Source organism: Sparus aurata, chromosome 16 (assembly GCF_900880675.1).
Source record: "Sparus aurata chromosome 16, fSpaAur1.1, whole genome shotgun sequence".
In the NCBI taxonomy this organism is placed as follows: Eukaryota; Metazoa; Chordata; class Actinopteri; order Spariformes; family Sparidae; genus Sparus; species Sparus aurata.
This window is the reverse complement of record NC_044202.1, coordinates 18233276-18252187: the sequence shown is the minus strand read 5'-3', so window position 1 is coordinate 18252187 and position 18912 is coordinate 18233276. Positions and strand designations below refer to the sequence as shown.

General features: G+C 41.6%; 1 protein-coding gene across 1 annotated transcript; it reads right to left on the bottom strand.

Annotated features, from left to right (window-relative positions):
- Positions 1–2601: 2601 nt before the first annotated feature.
- Positions 2602–18324, bottom strand: LOC115597349 (CD109 antigen-like). Its single transcript, XM_030443186.1, has 32 exons — positions 18148–18324; positions 17900–18051; positions 17790–17818; positions 16713–16940; positions 16490–16612; positions 16331–16370; positions 15154–15235; positions 14955–15060; positions 14762–14864; positions 14568–14677; positions 14285–14476; positions 13929–14030; positions 13754–13816; positions 12730–12903; positions 12489–12641; positions 11795–11858; positions 11508–11592; positions 10753–10870; positions 9675–9788; positions 9295–9513; positions 8947–9082; positions 7771–7947; positions 7543–7624; positions 7194–7425; positions 6932–7103; positions 6524–6714; positions 5869–6024; positions 5700–5765; positions 4908–5041; positions 4627–4783; positions 3380–3482; positions 2602–3152 (listed from the first exon to the last, which is right to left on the bottom strand). The coding sequence occupies exons 1-32, from the start codon at positions 18273–18275 to the stop codon at positions 2968–2970; spliced, it is 4176 nt and encodes a 1391-aa protein (XP_030299046.1). The 5' UTR covers positions 18276–18324; the 3' UTR covers positions 2602–2967.
- Between the last annotated feature and the right edge of the window lie 588 nt (positions 18325–18912).

The window sequence follows — 18912 nt, the reverse complement described above, 5'->3', positions numbered from 1 at the left end:
TAAGCTCCTGGTGTGTATTACCAGCCAGAGCAACATGCTTATATAAGGTAATGTCTCATACCAACAACATATGTGGGCACTGCTGGGACTAGCAGAAAATGTGGACACATATGGTCAAAATTTGCGATATCCCAACATATTCACGGTCAACTCACCTACATTAATCAACTAAAGGTGGAGGTTCTAACTGCCTTTTCATGTCACAATGTTTTTATTTAGGGATCACAGTGTTTTTATTCTTTTTTTTTTCAAGACAAGAGGAACCATTTTGGGAGATCTTCCTGCAGGTTGGAACCATATATTACTTTAGCACGAAGCCAGAAGTTCAAATGTGTACACGTTAATCTGAGATACTGTATGTATTTGCTTTTTGTGTCTCAGCGTCATTCCACGTCTGCTTTTTCTTAAGAACAGAAAAGCTTTATTGCCCCTTCAAGGAAATTGCTGTCTCAAATGAGCCTTATAAAAGATGTTAGACATAAAAACCAGACTTGCATTGCCATTAAAAGCACATAACGTCAAGAGAGCGATTTTGTAAAAAAAAATGTGAAAAAGGCACAAGGGGAGAGTGAGAACAATCTCTAAAGAGGTGAAGGGTCAAGTGCAGATACAGACGCTGGTGGAGATTTAATAACCAGTTGGGTGCTTTCATTTTCAGGTGTGTCATTTATTAATTTACATATCTTTTTTTTTTATCATCATGAGCCATGATCATGATAACATGGTTTGGTGCACAGACAGAACATACAACAATGACAAAATACAAGCAACACAATGTAACTTGTGTAACTGTATCTGACATTTGGGTTGGTGGTTTTGGTCCAACACCAAATCCTTAGTGTCAGTACTTGACAACCTGGTAATGAGGCTCAATCAACTGGCTTTCTCCTGAAAGTTACATAGTATAGCTATAACGTTGATGAAAACATATATAGCTTTCCTTTATACAGTTTTGTCTTGGCCATATTGAGGCATGAGTGAGTGCAATAGTCAAAAGTAACAAAGTAAATTTATTCAAGTACTGTACTTAACTACAATTTTGAGGTACTTGTACTTTACTTGAACATTTCCATTTTCTGCTACTTTTAACTTCCACTCCACCGTGCTTTGGAGGCAAATATTGTATTTTTCACTCCACTGCATTTTTGTGACAACTTGAGTGACAAGTTAATTTGCAGATTTAGTTTAATAATCCAAAAAAAATCATTTTGAAAAATGATGATGCTAATATCATATTATGGCGTAACATCAAACTTTATTGATCCCCAAGGGGAAGTTCTGTAAGCTACCCAGGATATAAATTATAAGTAGTAGTTGAACTACCATTGCCAGCTTCAGCATTAACATGTTAAACACATTAATCCTTTCATGCATGGTGTCCCAGAAAATGGACAGATATTTGGAAGGGAATCATGTCACAATCACCTGATGCCAGATCCCCAAAGCCTTTCTGCACCATCCCACTTGATTAATATCGTTGTATCTTTGTCACTTTGAGTTATTGCATCATAAAATTAAAATGGCTGAGGGAAGACGAGATGCACCGAGAACCTCTGGAATAACTGTTAAATCCTCTTATTCCCAGAAAACCTTAATAAGATGTTCAACAATACTTTTATCAAGATATCAGTAACATTTTACTTGTAAATTTTTTCTGTGGCTGCAAAAAACATCTGTCTTCTCTGGTGGCAGTTTTGTTCCAAATGGTTTGGGCATGATTTGATTAGGTCTTCATTTGTGTGTTTTATTTGAACTTCTTTGTTTGAAAAGTTTAATTCAACAGCAATGTCACAGACAAAAGATGTACTAATATTATACAAATGTGGTTGAAAGTATTTCAAACATCTCTCAATAAGTTGTAAATACTGTTTTTACCTGTCTGGTTTATTTGTTATGATCTGTCTGATATGCATTTCTGCACTTTTACTGCATGCGCACATTTTTTGTACATTTTGATGCCAATATTCTTATACTTGAGTAGAAATTTAAACAGTTGACTACCAATATTATCTGTCTGCTATTACGGTTTAATTTATTGTTCCATTTCTGTGGAGATTAACTTTTAATATTGCTGTAACCTTTGCTTAAATGTTTGTATGGCCGAAAAATGAAACATGCCAAGCTGAAATCTTAGAAATGATATCCTTATTTAATGAAACATCGTCAACTCTACCCAATTACTCTCCAGTGATGACTTGCTGTACGTATGTTTGTGTGTGTCAGTCTGTTTCATGACGTGGCAGCTGGGTGAGGTAGGTTTTATCTCGAACCATCTAACAGGACATTTTCCTCCTGGGTGCCACATTTACACTCCAACTCTGTGCCGTCTGGTTCACTCAAGCAGGACTGTTCTATATCAACACGGGTATAGACATCAAGTGTCGGTTATTTGCTGGAGAGTGCAGCGGTTCTGTAGAATAAATCTTATTTTAGCCTTTATATTGCTTCAGGCAGCTTAAAATGTCAGCATTTTCTGCCAAATGGCAACAACAGGACACAAGTGGAACTAAGAAATAAATCATTTTCATTTGTTCTGCTGCCAACTGTATATGAGTCCTTTCTATTCCAGTCAAAACATTGGAACATATGGAGAATGGCAGATTTCATGAACTAGACAATTTTATTTGCTTTTAAAAGGTATCAAACCAAAACATATGCTGATTACATAAATTAAATTTAGCAGAGTGGATTCCAAAGAGAGTAATACCTAATTTACATTCTTTCCAAAAACAATACAAAAGACCATGCGAACAGCAGAAGGCCCGTGCACCAAGCAAAAAAGCAGAATGGCCTCTAAATATTACAATCACTTGTCAAAAAAATCATTTAAAAAACAGTATATCATTGTATAAAAACATTTAAATTTGCATCCAGTGCATTTCAATGTGTGTACGTGCTAAAATTATGCCTCTCAAAGTATATCCATTACGTCTAATTATATCTTAACTAGATTTAAATCTAATCAGACTACAAAAATAAAGCAGTGACTGCCAGAAACAGGCAACTCAAGCTGTAGGTGGCGCCGCTCATTGACCGAGATGTCACTGCGTAAGTGATACCCGGTCTACAGCGCTGACAGTCTTCACCACAGTAGGAGCAGACGTCCATGATGTTCAGAACGTCCGAGTTGTATGTTCTTGCTGCTTTTCTTGCTGTGAGACAGGAAGAATAACCATATTATATTGAGATAATCAGCACATGGCAAGCTGTACATAAAGTCAGGCTGACTTGAGCCCCAGTCCAACACAAGGAAAAGCATACTCTTTTTGCAGCATGGCTGAAACAGCACACTGTCTTTCAGTTGCAGGTTTAGATGAATGTATAAAATACTGTGAATTTACAGCAAATGGTAACAGTCTGTTTTTGAGACAGTACTCACTGGGTTCATAGTAGTCGAACACCTCCACCACAGCATCCTGTAAGTGGGCCATTTTGTAATCTCTGACAAAAGGAAGTTTGATGCAGACCTCTGACTTGGTGATCTGCAAAAGCAACCAGGAAAGTTAACGATCATATGATGTAAACACAGTATACCTTTTGTAGGAAAAAAACATTTTTCTAATGATCTAGGAAGGTTTTAGCGAGTGCAACTGCATGTGTTCTAGAGGAAGTTGCATGTCACTGGACAACTTGCTTTCAGTGATGCATTGAGGGTAATGTAGGCACCTGGTTTAGTAAAAGCAGATCACTGATCTAGTATTGCACTCCTATAACAAAGTTAGATGGACAGTTCATAAACAGCTGATCAAAACCAATACAGCAGAACCAGAGATATCACCTCTTTATTCCACACATTCTTCTTCCTTTTTCGCCTGATACCTTCATTACCCACAATGCAACCAATCCTTTTGAGTGACATCAATGGAGGCAATGTATCAGATTATATGCAGCTTCCTCTGGAGCCACACAAGGCTTTACACTACTTTGTGAACTTGTGAACATTCTTCAATGTGTTCAATTGGCGAAGTTACCCTTTAACAAGTGTTAAAATGTTGTCAGTATTGTTTCTGAGACTGTTTGCAGTAAAAAAAAAAGTCAACTTAAACTACCTACATGATGCAACAAATGAAAAAAACCTCAAACAAGTTAAAAGTATTTAGTAATCCCTCACAATAATTTTGTTCTCGGCAGGGTGGTGAAGGCGGGAATCATGATGTAAATCATCAAGTTTATGAGGGGGAAAAAGAGCAGGGCATAGATGTTCGCCTGAAGGAATAAAAAAGGGTTCCATAAAACAGTCAGTATCTTCTTGTTATTGGTTTTTTTATGGTAATATAGGGTCTCAATGACCCGAGCTGCAGTATGCCGTCAAAGATGATCAACAAATGACACGATTGGTTTTGACAGCTAATTGCGCTAAACTGTTGCATATAATTGATATAAAAGTATTTAATACCTAACTACAATGAGTTGTAGTGTGGTTGAAGCCTTCACCAGAACTGCCAAGAAAAATCATCATGTTGGGAAATTGAAATTTGGTGGAAAAACAAACCATAAATGATGATTTGAATGAATAAAGAGAGCTTAAAAAGGCACTATGTTGTTTGTAGAACTTAAAGCTGCCACGTGGCCCTGCTCAACTTTTTAATGCCCAACCATGAAACGATGACATGATGAAACACTTACTGAATCCAGGTAGAGGCTGATCTTCTCGGGCTGTATCTCCACCTTCCTGATAAGATCTGTCGGGGCGGCAGCTGCGGGGGGGAGACTGAAACCGCTGAGCATGCCCACATCCAATATGGCCATGCCTGTTTGCGAAATCAGCTGATCGTCCTTTAATCTAGAGAATGAACGTAAGAGTACCATGATTCTGTATGATTCGAGTCCCTTGTTTTACTGATATTTTACAGGCATGACGACAGACATATTATTTGCACATGGTCTGCCCGTGTTGTAGTACTTACCTCATGCATATAGATAACAGTAGGTGATTGTGGTCTCTGTCCCCAGTACCATCCACACTCAATGAGAAAGCCTCCTGGGCTGTGGCAAGGCTCTGTGAAAATGCTTTGCTCTCCAGTTTGTAGAAGATAATTATCTGGGGGGGGGGGGGGGGGGGATTCGTGGAGATGTTTAAAAAAAAATCGAAAAACTTAGATTTAAGCTGAAGAGCTAAAGTTGACTGCGCTGCCTGATAGATGATGTGTCTGTAATGTAGATGATGATGTGCAAATGCCTCAAGGTCACAAAGCAGGATCTGTTATAGTTGCGTCCATTAAGCAAAAATGAAATAAAGACTGAATCTCTGTATGTATTTACATGCTTCAAAGAATCAAATCACGGAAGGTCAAAGACAGAACGTGAAATAGAGGACAGGTTGTAACATTGAACATTGTGAAAAGATTAACCCTTTACCTCCTCTGAGCAATATTATCTGGACACCCTGAATGAATACAGTACTTCAAGCTACATGATGTGTACCAGATGTTAATTACTAGGACCCCATTATCATGCCACATTTGCATTTAGCATTCACGGTGCAGTACGTTTTGCTGGCTGAAGCCATCGTGCACAGCTGCCGCCTTGGATTTATTCTGGTCATGCTCCAGATGTTAAACTACTCTTCATGTCGAGTTGAATGTGATGGAAGTATGATTACATTCCTGCATTGCGAGAATTTCTCTGAGCGTAGATAGGTTTAGCAGAGTATAATAAATGAACAGCAGTAAAAAAAATAAAAAAAAAACAGAAATCACCTGAAACATTGCAAATCCTCTTCCTTCCATGTATATATTTAGGTTTACATCTTTGTCAGGGTTGATCTAAAAGACATAAAGCAAAAAAATTAAATAAAAATGAACAGCCCAGGATGACAATAGTTCATTATATATAGTATCAGAAATTCAACAACAATTATAGGACTACCTCTCGGCTCTGATATGTGCGATAGGTGGTGGAGTTAATGTGGAACATTGACACAAACGAAGACGTTGGGGAAGAAATTTTGACCCTGAGGTCGATGGCGTTGGCACCACTCAATGCAGCGTAGATAGCCAAAGCCTGGAGCGCAACCACTGTGTCCTGAGGAAGAGAAAGGGTGACGGGTTAAAAAAAGAAACCTGCATCTGGATTGAATCACCTTACGTGTCATTTGGATAGTTTTGCAATATGGTGCAACTGTTGAAAACTGTACATAAGTTTATAGTGTAGTTATAGTTTATAGTGCATCTTGAACAAACAACTCATATTGTATTTGCTGCTGCCCAGTTAAAGCTCTAGTATGTAGAATTTGATAACAAGCGGTAATTTGGTTAGTTTGCTGTATGTAACCAACTAAACATCCCTCGCCTCACCCTCCCCTATGGTGGATGCTAAAAGAGGCAGTGTTTGGTTTAACCAATCTGAGCAGTTGTAGAATAATGGCAGTGTGATGTGCTAACTCTGTTGGTACAAATGGCTCTTCCGAAGCTAACAAACACACAACGATTCTTGGTTGGTGATTTTACACTAATGAAAATGCCTGCACCACTGGACCTTAAAGCATCAGTTTCTCCAGTGACAGGAAAAGATGCAATGTCACCTGTGTCGTCCCGTAGCCTCCTAGATGGTTCCTCTGCTTGCTTAACCATTTCATGAGCACAAAGCCCTCCACCAAGCTGCCACGCCTAAAAAAAGCTAGCAGCACATAAGAGGCCATCTCGATCTGAGCTGAGCGCGGCTGCCAGTCGTGCGAGTCCAGGCCGGCTGAGGAGGCCCACGTCATGACTCCATCTTTGGAACAACATGACAGAAAATGACATTAGTGTAGGCTTATACACCAACTGGACAGGTTTATAATGCTGAAATGCTGATTTCTGTTGTTGCTGCTCCAGGATTGGAATCTTAGGAGCTTGAGACCCACAAAACTCACATTGTCAGTCTTGCTGGAGTGTTAGGTTAACCTTGTGCATTCTGAAGATAAAACAACATAATAACTCAACCAAATTACCTCTGTAATCTGCTCTACGCTTGAGCTCATCAAGTGCAGTGCCAGCCACAGGACTATTGGCCTGAGATAAAGCGTAGGCCACCAGACACAGGCTGTAGTTACTGACCACTCCACTGGACACTTTGTCCTCCAGGTACCTCTGGGCCAGGGACACATTACTTGGGTACATGTCCTTCATAGAGAGGAACCAGACAATCATTAACTGGCTCATTTTGGTAATATACTTTATAAAGTATACAGCACTCTGACTGGGATTTCTCACCACATAGCTCTCGTCCTCCAGCAGTGCAATCAGTACAAAGGCAGTGAGTGCTACCGGACCATCATCCAGCCCTCCCTGCATTTCTGTGTGGATCAACCTGCCAGCCTCACTGAACTCTCCCTGGGGCCCCTGCTGTTTCACGAGCCAGGCCATGGCCCTGGTCAGGACACTCTGGTCTACCTGCATGTAGGGCTGAGCCTGGATGAAGCACTTCAGCACGAAGGCTGTCAACCTGGGACCACAGAGAGAAGAAGGCGCATTAGAGGCGGATAAATTAGAGCATTCATTTTTCACTTTCTAAACTAACACAACATTGAATTGATTGGCTTAGGTTGGCCTGTTGACATACCATGTGCTACCAGATGTGTCGCTGGCTCCAAAAGCAGTAAATGAACCATCATTTCTTTGGTAGGACAGTTGTCTCTGATAGCCTGTAGAAGAACAGTAGAAAATATGACATATCACTCAAAAGATGCCCTGGTACATCTAAGTAACACATGAATTAACCTTGCCTTTCTATTATATTGTATACAGCACATTGACTGTATGTCTGAGACTCATGCAAAAGGCTGCTTACCTTCCATCATAAAGTGCAGAGCCCTGCTCCTAATGTCCTTATCGTCCTGGGCTGACATGTCCAGGTACTGAAGCACATAAACACTTGGGGCAAAGTGGATCATGTTCTGCTCCCCACAGCCAAGAGGTTTCTGAACCAGCAAATTCATGTGTTCAATGGCCGTGGCCATGATGTCACCTGTATAAAGCAATATGGAGAAGGAGGAAGGATTTAAATGTTGCACACCAAATACGCTAATAGGGGACAAAAAGTGTCCATATCCTGGATCAGTCCAACTTTTTGTGCCTTTTTCAAAAAAATAAAAATAATAATACAGGGAGATAATTCACATAACACATGACAATGCAAGCATGATGTTATATACACTTGTAAAAAAAGATAACACAAATGGATAAAAAAAAAAGTTCAAATTAAAAAATAACTGACCCTTCTTAAGTCCCACCCATTTTTGCTCTGTACTCCAGTAACAGCTGAGTTAGCTACTGGGATGAACCTCGGTCAACTTTCCCGTTTCCTGGTTAACTTATATGAGCTACGTGTCGAACGTGTCGGCTGAACATCAACACCATCACCAAAGACATCTACGTTTGAGTTAATGTAACCAACAATATAAAGCCACAGTATATAGATGCCACTGTTTTCAAAAGTGCTATTTCTTCATCTCTCCTCAAATTTTTTTCACACATCTTTTGAATCTCTTTGACAAGAAGCTTTACATAATGCCCCAGCATCAATTTTAGTTAAAACGTATGGAAGGAGGGGGAAGAAGCAAAAAAAACCCCACCATCCCAGGCAGAAAACGACGCTGTCATAACAAGTACAGCAACCCCAAATTTGGCTCCAACTGAGGAAAATCCTGAGCCTTGCCTTTCTACCATGACAAATACCCAACATCCCTCAACCTGAATGGAGCCAAGCCAAACAGCCAGACAGCTGTTCAGAATTTGCCCGCCATAAACATTCCTGTTTGATGTCCGTCATTTCCATTTTCATTCACCCGGCAGTACCCAAATGTTTTGCAGGACGGCGCTGAGCTTGATGCGCATAAACCCAAGCTCGACACAAAGGAAAAATGCAGGCATATATAACACACGCCTAATTGACTAAAAGTAAACATGAACAGCACTCGGATGGAACTGCCACTGGCACAACAGGGAAGACGAATGGTAGACGTACCAACCAATGCCACATGGGCCCTCTGGCTGCCTGGAACCACATCTGGCGGATAGGAGTAGGAGGCGGATGTGGAATCGTTGCGTTGTACCAGCTCCAGGAACAGAGTCTCCGAGAAGGACCGTTCAACTCCCTCAGGCTTCGGGAACATGGAAGTAATTCACTGTTATCATAGGATTAACAGCATGCCACGTAGCTCTGTGCATTTTATACTGCACACTTACATTTAAACGCACTTTATTATCGAGACGTTTGCCAGAAAAAGAGCCAGCAACTTCTTCGCCACAACACCAATATCCTCCTTCGCACACTCAGTTCATAGATGTTATCCAACCTTCCATTGTACCGTACCTTCACAAGCACTGTCCAAACAAGGCTGTCCGAGGCCTCTGCAGATACGGCGTCCATAGACACTTCCATCACGCCCAGAGCCACGGGCCTTATAGCGAACAGCGCTGACGCAGACCCGTGGCTTCCTAAGTTGAGTTTCTGGGCATTTACCACAGAGACATCCCGTGTGTCTGCCAAAACAAACTCATAAGCCTCACTCTGTGCTAGCAGCAGGATGACCTGTGGAGAGAAACATATAAATCAAAGACAGTATCACTTTCTGTGTGCCATAAATATTTGTGACAGGTGAATCAAATGTCAGTTAGGGAAAAAAGCAATGCTTGTGACATAGGTCAGATCATTTACCAGGCCCTTTTTAGCACACACTCCGTCTTTCATACCTCGATGTCGTGCTCTAAGTGGTTGACGATGTTCACCTCCAGCACGATCTCCTCTCCTCTGATGAGGTGCGACGGGGCATCCAAAGACAAGGAAAAATCTTTGGACACACTCAACTGTGAATAACACAACGTAAACCAGTTCAAAAGCAACTCTGGCTAACACTGTAATCATTGGAACTCAAAAGTCAAGGAACAGGGCTCCTTCCAGTCGGGTTCTGTGAATTAGATAAGGTTAAACTTCTTTAAAAGTGAAGATGTTTAGCATCGTCATGTTCATAATGACCACATTACTTATTTCGCCGTGCTAGCATCCTGACTCACAGTCTGCCAGCCAGTATGTCCAACAGTTTGTTCCAGACTCAAACATCTGGATTGGCACAAAACTTTGTACAGACATTCCTGGTTCCATGTGGATGAATAATAATGGTGTTTTGTGATGTGCTGACCTTTCCTCTTCCTTCTTGACATTTGTGGTTTTGAGTGAAATCGGCTTAATCGGATAGCCTGCCATGAAATTCGGCACACATGTAAATGTACTCTTCAGAATGAATTGTACAGTAATAACTTGCACCCCTGACATTTCCTCTATAGCGCTGTCATCTGGTTAAAATTTCAATGAATCAAGATAGAATGACCCATCATCCTCAGCTGCATTTTGTCTTAGGCACAAATTAGATGCTTCCATGCTAACGAGATGCTGCACATGATAAATATTTTAACCTGATTAAGGCCACTAGCATGGCTGAAGCCTTTTAAATGGCCCAGAAAAAATGAGTGTCACCATCAAAATAGCAAAATATTTCATCGAATTTCTCAGAAATTTGCTAAAGCTGCACATTTTTAAATGGCACTATTTTGTTCAATATACAACATAGTGTATAAGACGTGGGAGATTCTCAGTGCAACGACAAGAGGAAGGACTGAAAATCATATGAGAAAAATCGCATCCTATGTCTCCTTTTCAGAGCAGCACAACATCCTCTTTGCAACAGGAAACAACAAGATTTGGGGGAAACACAAAGACAAAATTTGAGGAACATCACAAATATACAGATGCACACAGTGAGTATCTGGTTACCTCTCGTGGCATGGGAGTGAAGTCCAAACCCATGTTATCTGACATCACCAGTTCAACCGCTCTCAAAGAGGAAACGCCGTCCGGCACGGTTACCTTCCAGCTTGTCCCTGTTTCATCACTGAAAGAAATGTCAGAAAATTAAGCAACAATGGATTTATTTAGCAGGTTTTTCCTAAATGTTTGGATGTAGTGAGCTGTGCTTATATGTTTGACAATAAAGCCCGTTAGTATTATTCTGTATAGCTGTATTATGCTGTATTTCTGTACTGATCAAGCAGCAACCTCCAGGGCTGAGAACTGAAGCTAATGCGGAAGTACCAACAACTGCAGTTCCTCAAATGCGTAACAGCAGAAAGAAATATGTTTACAGCCTGGAGAAAAACAGTTTTGATCTCCACAGCTAATTTCCAGCTCCTGGAAACTGTACGGGGGTGAATTTCTATACAACTTACTCTCTAAAATATTTTAAGGCTTTAAGCTACGCAAAATGAAGGGCATGGGCGCTTTGTGTGAAAGCTAGCCCTGAGCTGTCTGCTCGGCTTCACCTCAGATAAATCCACTCACTGCTTTTAACCTTCTGTTTGTCGTTGAGGTGCTGGTGCCTTTTTGGGGAATTTTAATCCAAATATCAGACAATTAATATGGCTGGTTGTGTGGTTAATTGGACTAACAGACCGGACTGCCTCCCTTATGTATTTTATCTTATTGTTCTTTTTGTTATAACACGATGACTTGACTTGACTTTCAGCACCCACCTAACATAAGTGTCTAACCACAGCAAGGGTTCAGAGGCTTCCATCCAGTGGTCCCAGTACTTCTCTACCAAGAGGGCGTCTCCTTCTGAAAACCCCCAAAGAAGAAAGAGAAGAGATCAGAGGAGGCTCAGAGTATCTGAAAATGGGGATTCAATCCAGCAGCAGTGAAACTGGGACTGAACCAATATGCTAAACGGCCACAAGAGGGACTCCAAACAGAGAGGAGGTGCCGTATTACAAGGATCACAATGATTCACCGTGTGATTTATGTGTGTTTATTATCATACCATTTCCATCGTGCTGCTTTTCCTCGTACAGTCTGGCATTGGTCAGCGTCTTGATATTACACTCCTGTGGTGTGAAAGACAAAATAATAGATGGTGAATAATAGCTGCTAAAAGTACAGCTATTAAGCACAGCATCATTAGTGTGGCAGCCAACGAAATACAGGTCAGGTGTGGCATGTGATGTAAGCCTGAACTCTGGCTAACGATGCCTGAGGAGATCTCGCTCGCTCACTCTTCTAACACAATACGTGCTGCCAGACCTTTGCGGAAAGGTCACCCCTAAGACAGCCCACCGTGGTGAAGCTTTGTTTCCTCCCTCCACGCCTCCATCAACAACCCTCGGGTTCTGCATCCGGCACACTAGAGTTACCGGCTCAGTGAAACAGCAGAGTCAGCCAACAAAGCAGACAGATACGTTACATCCAGACTAACCAGTTTAGGGTCACACTCTGAATACCCATACAGTATCTACAGGAGATGGTGTGTCTGGGGAGAATTTACACCAGGGTAAGGAGACCGGGAAGGTTGGCGCCTTGTAATTAAACTGCAAAAGTGGACAAAGGAGGACAGAGGGCATCTAAACAGATGAGTTTCAGAGGGAGTTTAGGTGTCAGAGATTAAATATTGCACTTTTGACCAAAGACATAAACTTTTAAACCCCCAGGCTTTGGCAAATGAAAAAGGGTTGCGATACCTGCATCACTTTAAAGTCGAGGTCAGCCCGCGGGGTGTCACCGCGTGTCCCCATTACCATGACTCCTACATGGAACGGGGCTTGAAGGGCAGACACAGAGAGCGATACCTGCACACCTGGCTGGGCTCTGTCACTGCTCCACTCTAGAGACACCTGAGGAGAGCAAATACACAATCAGCATGTCCGGGAGAACCGTGCACCTATTACAGTAATATCACATATTACGCTGAAATTAAAGTACATAGTTGTCCTGGTTGTTGATGGACACGTGCGCCGTGTCACCGGTGACCTCTCCGTCAGAGAGGATGCAGTAGATGGTGACACAGACCTCGGGGGACCAGGACGCTGTCGGCGTCACAGAGAAAGAGGAGGAAGTCTCTGTCCCAGCGGATACCACTTGACCTCTGGAGCTCACCTGGAGGGAGAACAAAGGAAGGGAAGTGATAGTCATTTGCATTTAACAACAAACCTCCTTATATATTTCATTTAAAGAAGCAGTAAGAACAGCGAGGTCCATAAATTCCCATTACAATCTCATATATTAGCGCAGTGAAACCTAATGAAAACAGCATCTCTGAAAACAGGAAATAGGGCAGGGCAGTAGAGCCAAAAATTATACTGCCATGTTTTTAGGCTTTATTGTGATAAATGACATATGCTGTGCGCCAATCTCAAATTAGAATTTCCTCTAAAGCACTTCATAGATGCTAGGACTGGCTGACAAAATCAGATATCACATTATTTATGACCAAATACCTCCATATTGCAACAAAACTGTTGGGAAACAGAGTCTGGTAACACTTTAGTGTAACACAGCCTCTAAAACCAGGCAAAGACAACACTTATGTCGGATCACGATATGACAATATTCAAAATCTATGACCATATGTAGTTTCATATCAAAACAATAATAGGATATGGATGCTTTACCCAGCCCTTGTTGAAAAATACTGCTAGCTCCAAACTGACCCTTAGACCCGCGATTCAAGTGACGATTTGATGAAATAAAAATGACAACAAACATAAAACTATTTTGTTTTATACCGTGATGTAAGCAGTCAAATTTTTAATAACCGCTTCCTTTCTTTTGATTCATTCACCCGAGAAGAAAAACTCATGCCACTGCTTTAAGTTCTACAGCACTTCTTCTGTAAGGTTCTTCACGTGGACAGGCAATACGTCATTACTGCACAAAAGAAAATGCCAGCTTATGTGTTTTTTGCAGCTGGCATATAACATTGTCGGCTATATTTGACGCAACATACCACAAAGTGAAGCTTAGTGATCTGAAAGGTGCTCTCCACGTCAAGTTGAAGAGGATCCCCAATCTGAAAGCAAAACATGTGACATAAATAACAACATTATTTGGGCATATTTGCTGTATTATTCCCTTTTTTTTTTGCTTGTACAAGAAGGGGGCCAACATATGTTCAGAGTTACCTGTGCAGTTAAGCTGATTGGAGAGATCTGAATATAGGAGCTGCTAGGAGAGGAGTGGTTGTTGTAGAGCGTCAGAGTCTCCTCACTGGACTGAAATCTCGCCTGAATGAAAAAACACAAAATATGAGCCTGTGGACTAAAACAACAATTCGGGACACAAAAAATATCAAATCTTTGTGTTGATCAAATCTGTTGTAGGATGTGGGCTCAGGTTAACAGGTCCTGGGGTCATTTCCTTCAACGTTTGTGTGTGTGTGTGCATCCTACTGTACTGAAATGACTCATCTTACACACAAACGAAACTGGTATTCCCCGGAGGACTGACAATCCTGGAACTGTAAATCAAGAAAACTCACCCGAATAAAAAGCGTCACTACTTGATCCTGTAATTTAAACTTGACGTGGACATTCCCGTCCTCGGGCACTGGAAGTGTCAGAGTCGTGGGTTCATCACTCATCGCGGATGTTCTCTGAGTGACTTCAATCACAGCCGAGTACATCAGATCCTCTGAGCCGAGAGGCTTTCCGTCATATCTGGAGATCCTTAGCTGTTAAATAAAAGCAGGAAAGGAAGTTTGCTCCTCGACATAATGGTTTGAAATAGACGTTGAACTAACGGAGTACTAATAAATCACTCACTGTTGAAGAGAATTGTAAAGACGGCTTCAGTTTTGGTGGAAAATCATGAAACTCAAGCTTGAATATGTTCCTCATGAGGTGGACTTCAACAGTTTTGTTCAGTTTGAATCCTTGGGGGACAAAAGGATGAAAGGATAAACAGAGTAGTATACAACTGAGACCGGTACGTGCTTAAGCTTCTGAACATATCTCACCTGTGAAGCTGTCGGTAACACAGGCGGTAACATGCAGCCGGCCATCACTGGGAAGGGCTTGAAGCTGGTCTTTGCTGAAGAAAAACTGTGCTGACCCACAGATCTGAAAAATAAACATCAGCCAGTGCCATTTAGTATGCAGATCTAGCATCCATTCATTCATACGTAAGCTACCGACACAATCAAACCTCACCCCTTTAGTTTGTGTCTGCATGAATGGAGCCGCTGCATCCTGCATAACAGACAGCAGAGTGATTGAGACGGCTAGAGTTCCCTGTACAGGCTGTCCGCTGGGGTACCTAGAGGGGAAAAAAACTAAAGTATCAACGCATATTGGCTTAACATGTGTGCAAATGTGATGTTATTGATATTGCACGAGCTAACGCACTCACAGCGCTCTCACTGATCCTGTGATGTCACCTCCAGCGAGGACCTGTGAGGGGGTCTTGAGGAGCACTCCAAAGGGAGGACGATCTGCAATGGAGGTCAGAGCGACATTCATTTAAGAAGTTGTCTTACAAAATAGAATAACAAATAGCAAACTTTTTTCCCTTGGAGGGCCAAAACTGAAACTTAATGTTGGACAAAGAGCCAAAAGAAGGGTCATATTGTATTATCTAGATGAAAAATGGCTTTGTACAGAAGTAAATAAGATAAAACTTCTAGTGATTTTCTAAATCTGATCTAAATTGTTTTCTCTCCTGTTTTTATGACCTAAGAACAGGTGAAAAAACACTTTTTTTTAATTATTTTTTCAAATGGCTCTCAGGGCCTCAGTGGCATCAGGATTCCAAGTTTCTAAAATTGATTCCTACACAAAGTGTCACTTTCTTTGAAAAGACAGGAACATATTTAGAAGATCATTTTTGCTTCACAGAAATAAAACACTATAAAAAAGCAATTCAAACTACAAATGTTTTCTTTTGTTGCTAGACAAAATCCAAATTGAACCTCATGGACAGCCAATATTAATCCCCTAGCCTCTCCAGTAGGTGCCCTTTTTTATTTTTTCTCCCCTGTTCCTGCAACATCCTGAGTCTGCCACACCCTGAGTCTGCCACACCCGTATGGTAGATACATCGGATATTTTACTGATCTAAATAGCTGCGACTGAAATTCAGTCATAAATGTAAATACATACATTATGCATAGTTAGAACCTCTTCCATTGCGCAAGCCCTCAAATGCTGGAATGATTCATAAACACAAACTAAAAACTGCTCCTACCATAAACAAAAGAGCATTATCTAAGCTCTTATAGTGTGAAATACACATTTATGGGATCAGAATTATCCTCAATTCTGCATGACTGTGACTTCTCTTTACCTACAGTAGTGATTGTCTTTTCCTCACCTTCTGATCCTACTTCACCATCACACAGAGATCAATACTCTGTTGCTCTCTGTTCATCCCATCATATGAGAGTATATTTGCAATCCAAAGGACATTACTGAGCATGTATCATTGGTGTAAACAACCCAAAAAATATGGCCCATAGTGGTGACCGACTGTGCTTAAAATTAAACAAGAAAAACAACCAAAAGTGTATCGCGATTATTCGATTTATTACCATGATGCTCCACAAGAAATGCTCTCTCATCATCCACGCCCTGTAGGGAAGAGGATCAGGAACATTATTGGAAGATGCTTTTCTTATTCAATTCAAACAACAGAGTTTTACAACAGCAGGCTATAATGTGGTATGGACATAAGTACGTATCAGCTTTACATTCACTGTGGCTGTGACTGCCCACTGCCCAAGAGGAGGCGCCTGGGATAAAGTGAATTCCCGCAACACGATCCCCAGGTTCCCTGTGGACTCCCAGCTGTCCACAACGTTCCCACTGGGATCCTGAGTGCGACAAAAGAACGTCAGTCCAACTTTCCCACCACCACCACACAATACCCAGCCACAAATCTGTTCAGCTGCTCCGCCCATTGTTCAGACCTACCTGTATGGAGACGTCCACTCTGCCTTTGTACGGGTGGTTATGAAACTGAACGGACACAACTCGGATTTTGACGGTGTCGCCTGGCCGGTAGCGTGATCTGTCGGTCTGGATGAAGGTGGAGACGTTCCTGAAGCTGAGGGTGGTGGTGTTGGTGAAAATGAGATCGGCCCCCTTGTAGCCGCTCACCCTCAGGTTTAAGAGGGAGTTCTGGGTTATGGATCCGAGAACCTGAAGTGATTTGATTCACATTTTCAGTAACACATGCATGCAATTTCAGAACTTAACTCATTCATTTGTGAATTATAGCATCAAAGTAGTAATTTTTACCATTTATTATTACTTTTAAAAAAGGTACAATATGTAGGAATGAATCACCTGTGGAGCTTAAACAAACGGCAGGAGCACATCACCAGAGTAAGTGCTAATTGTATTCTACACATTCATGAGTGCAGCTACATTTAACTTGTTAGCCCAATAGGTAACTAGCTAAAAGCAGCTATGGTTGGCAGCAGTTAGCAGTTACTTGAGCGATATCCTGGCCCATATTTGTTTTACAAAATGAATTCAACAAGTGGGCAATTTTCACATACTGCACCTTTAAGTCTAAGGACTATTCAATAGAGCTGCCGAATTAAATCATTCAAGTGTGAATTATATCATTTTGAATAAAACACACCAAAATAATGTGAAGTGGAGTTACAGCAAAAAAAAAAAATTAAAAGAAAAATATTAAGAAAACTGAATAAAAGTATTTCTAACATCATGTATAGACCTCATTGGTTTTCTGAGAATAAGAGCATTTACCAGTTATTTCATTTTCACATCGTCGCCTTACCATTTTGAATTTTCTACTGTCATATTTAAAAATCAAACAAATGATTAACTGGATGGAATTGTGGACAACGCTTTGGGGATCTGACAGCGGGTGACTGAAACATGGTACAAAATGGCTTCCAAATATCTGTCTACCCACCCTGAATGGGTTGAATAATGACCATGCACTGTTTGCTCATCTGTGACGAGCGAAAAACATGTTTTAACGAGGAACGCACAAAAAAGGAGGACATTCATACTCACAGGAGGGAGTGTGAGGACTCTGGTCACACCTTAACAGACAGAAAGATTCTTTAGCCCTCTAAACAGTTTCTCAAAACAAACCTAAACTTTTTACGTTATTGCAGTGTCACCTCCTTCGAAGTCTTCCGTTTGGGCCACACTAGCGTTGCCGTGTTCCACTTCAGCCATCAGCCTGACGGAGAAGTCAGCAAGGACGGTGACAGCCAGCGGAGTGGATGCCCCAGCGTGCACCACCTCTGGACTGGAGATCAGAAACAACGTCCTTGACGAAAGAGAAGAAAGAAACAAAAGGCGTGTTATTGGTTAGTCAAACAAATCGGATAAAAAAATGATTGTGTTAACAAACCAGGGCTCTTACTTGGAGGAATCCTGAGTCGAACCAGGCACAGGACACCACACGACTCCCAGACACACAAGCAGGGTCCAGACTCCGTCCATGCTTCTGTCCAGCTTCACCTCACTTTCAACTGACGGTAACAACCGCATGAGGCACAAGTGACCTGGACCTACGTGCTACAAAACCCAACCTCCTGTCCTCACACCGACGTCCCGTGGGGCGGTAATCACATGCTCATGCACACATTATCACACATACATTCATTGTCCCACACAAAGGAGGAAGAGGAGTGAGGCGGGGGGGCGTTCACACACACACACACACACACACACACACTCTTAACGCCTTTGCCCAGGGGGATGCGTCTCCTCTGTCTATTCAGGGTTTGACAATTCCCAGTCCTGTCCAAAAGCAAAGAGAGACGTCTCGGTGTTATTGTATCCATACCGAGAAGAAAATACGTCTCGAATGTCAGACAGAACTCTGCGTGAAGTATGTGACGCAAAGCCAACTGGGAGTTCAATTCCTGGCTTCTTATCTGAAAATGGAGGCTGCTGTATGAATCGGACGCGTTTTTGTCAACATTTTTTAAGACTTCATTGTGCGGTCTCCTCGGGAAACAAATCCATATTATCACCATTCAGCTATGTGGTGAACAGGTTTGACATTTTAATTACCTCGAGACAACACGGGACGGCCGAGCGCCGGTGAGGCTTTGTCTCTGGGGAAAATGGGGACCAGACACCAAAATGCAGCTTACAGCTTCAACTTTGTGTCGGTTTAAAA

Coding starts and splice junctions, on each gene's coding strand:
- LOC115597349 (XM_030443186.1), bottom strand. CDS start 18,275: ATGCGGTTGTTACCGTCAGTTGAAAGTGAGGTGAAGCTGGACAGAAGC. Junction 9,514..9,674: donor ACTTAGAGCACGACATCGAG/GTATGAAAGACG, acceptor TTCTCTCCACAG/GTCATCCTGCTGCTAGCACA. Junction 5,766..5,868: donor GCACATATCAGAGCCGAGAG/GTAGTCCTATAA, acceptor TATGTCTTTTAG/ATCAACCCTGACAAAGATGT.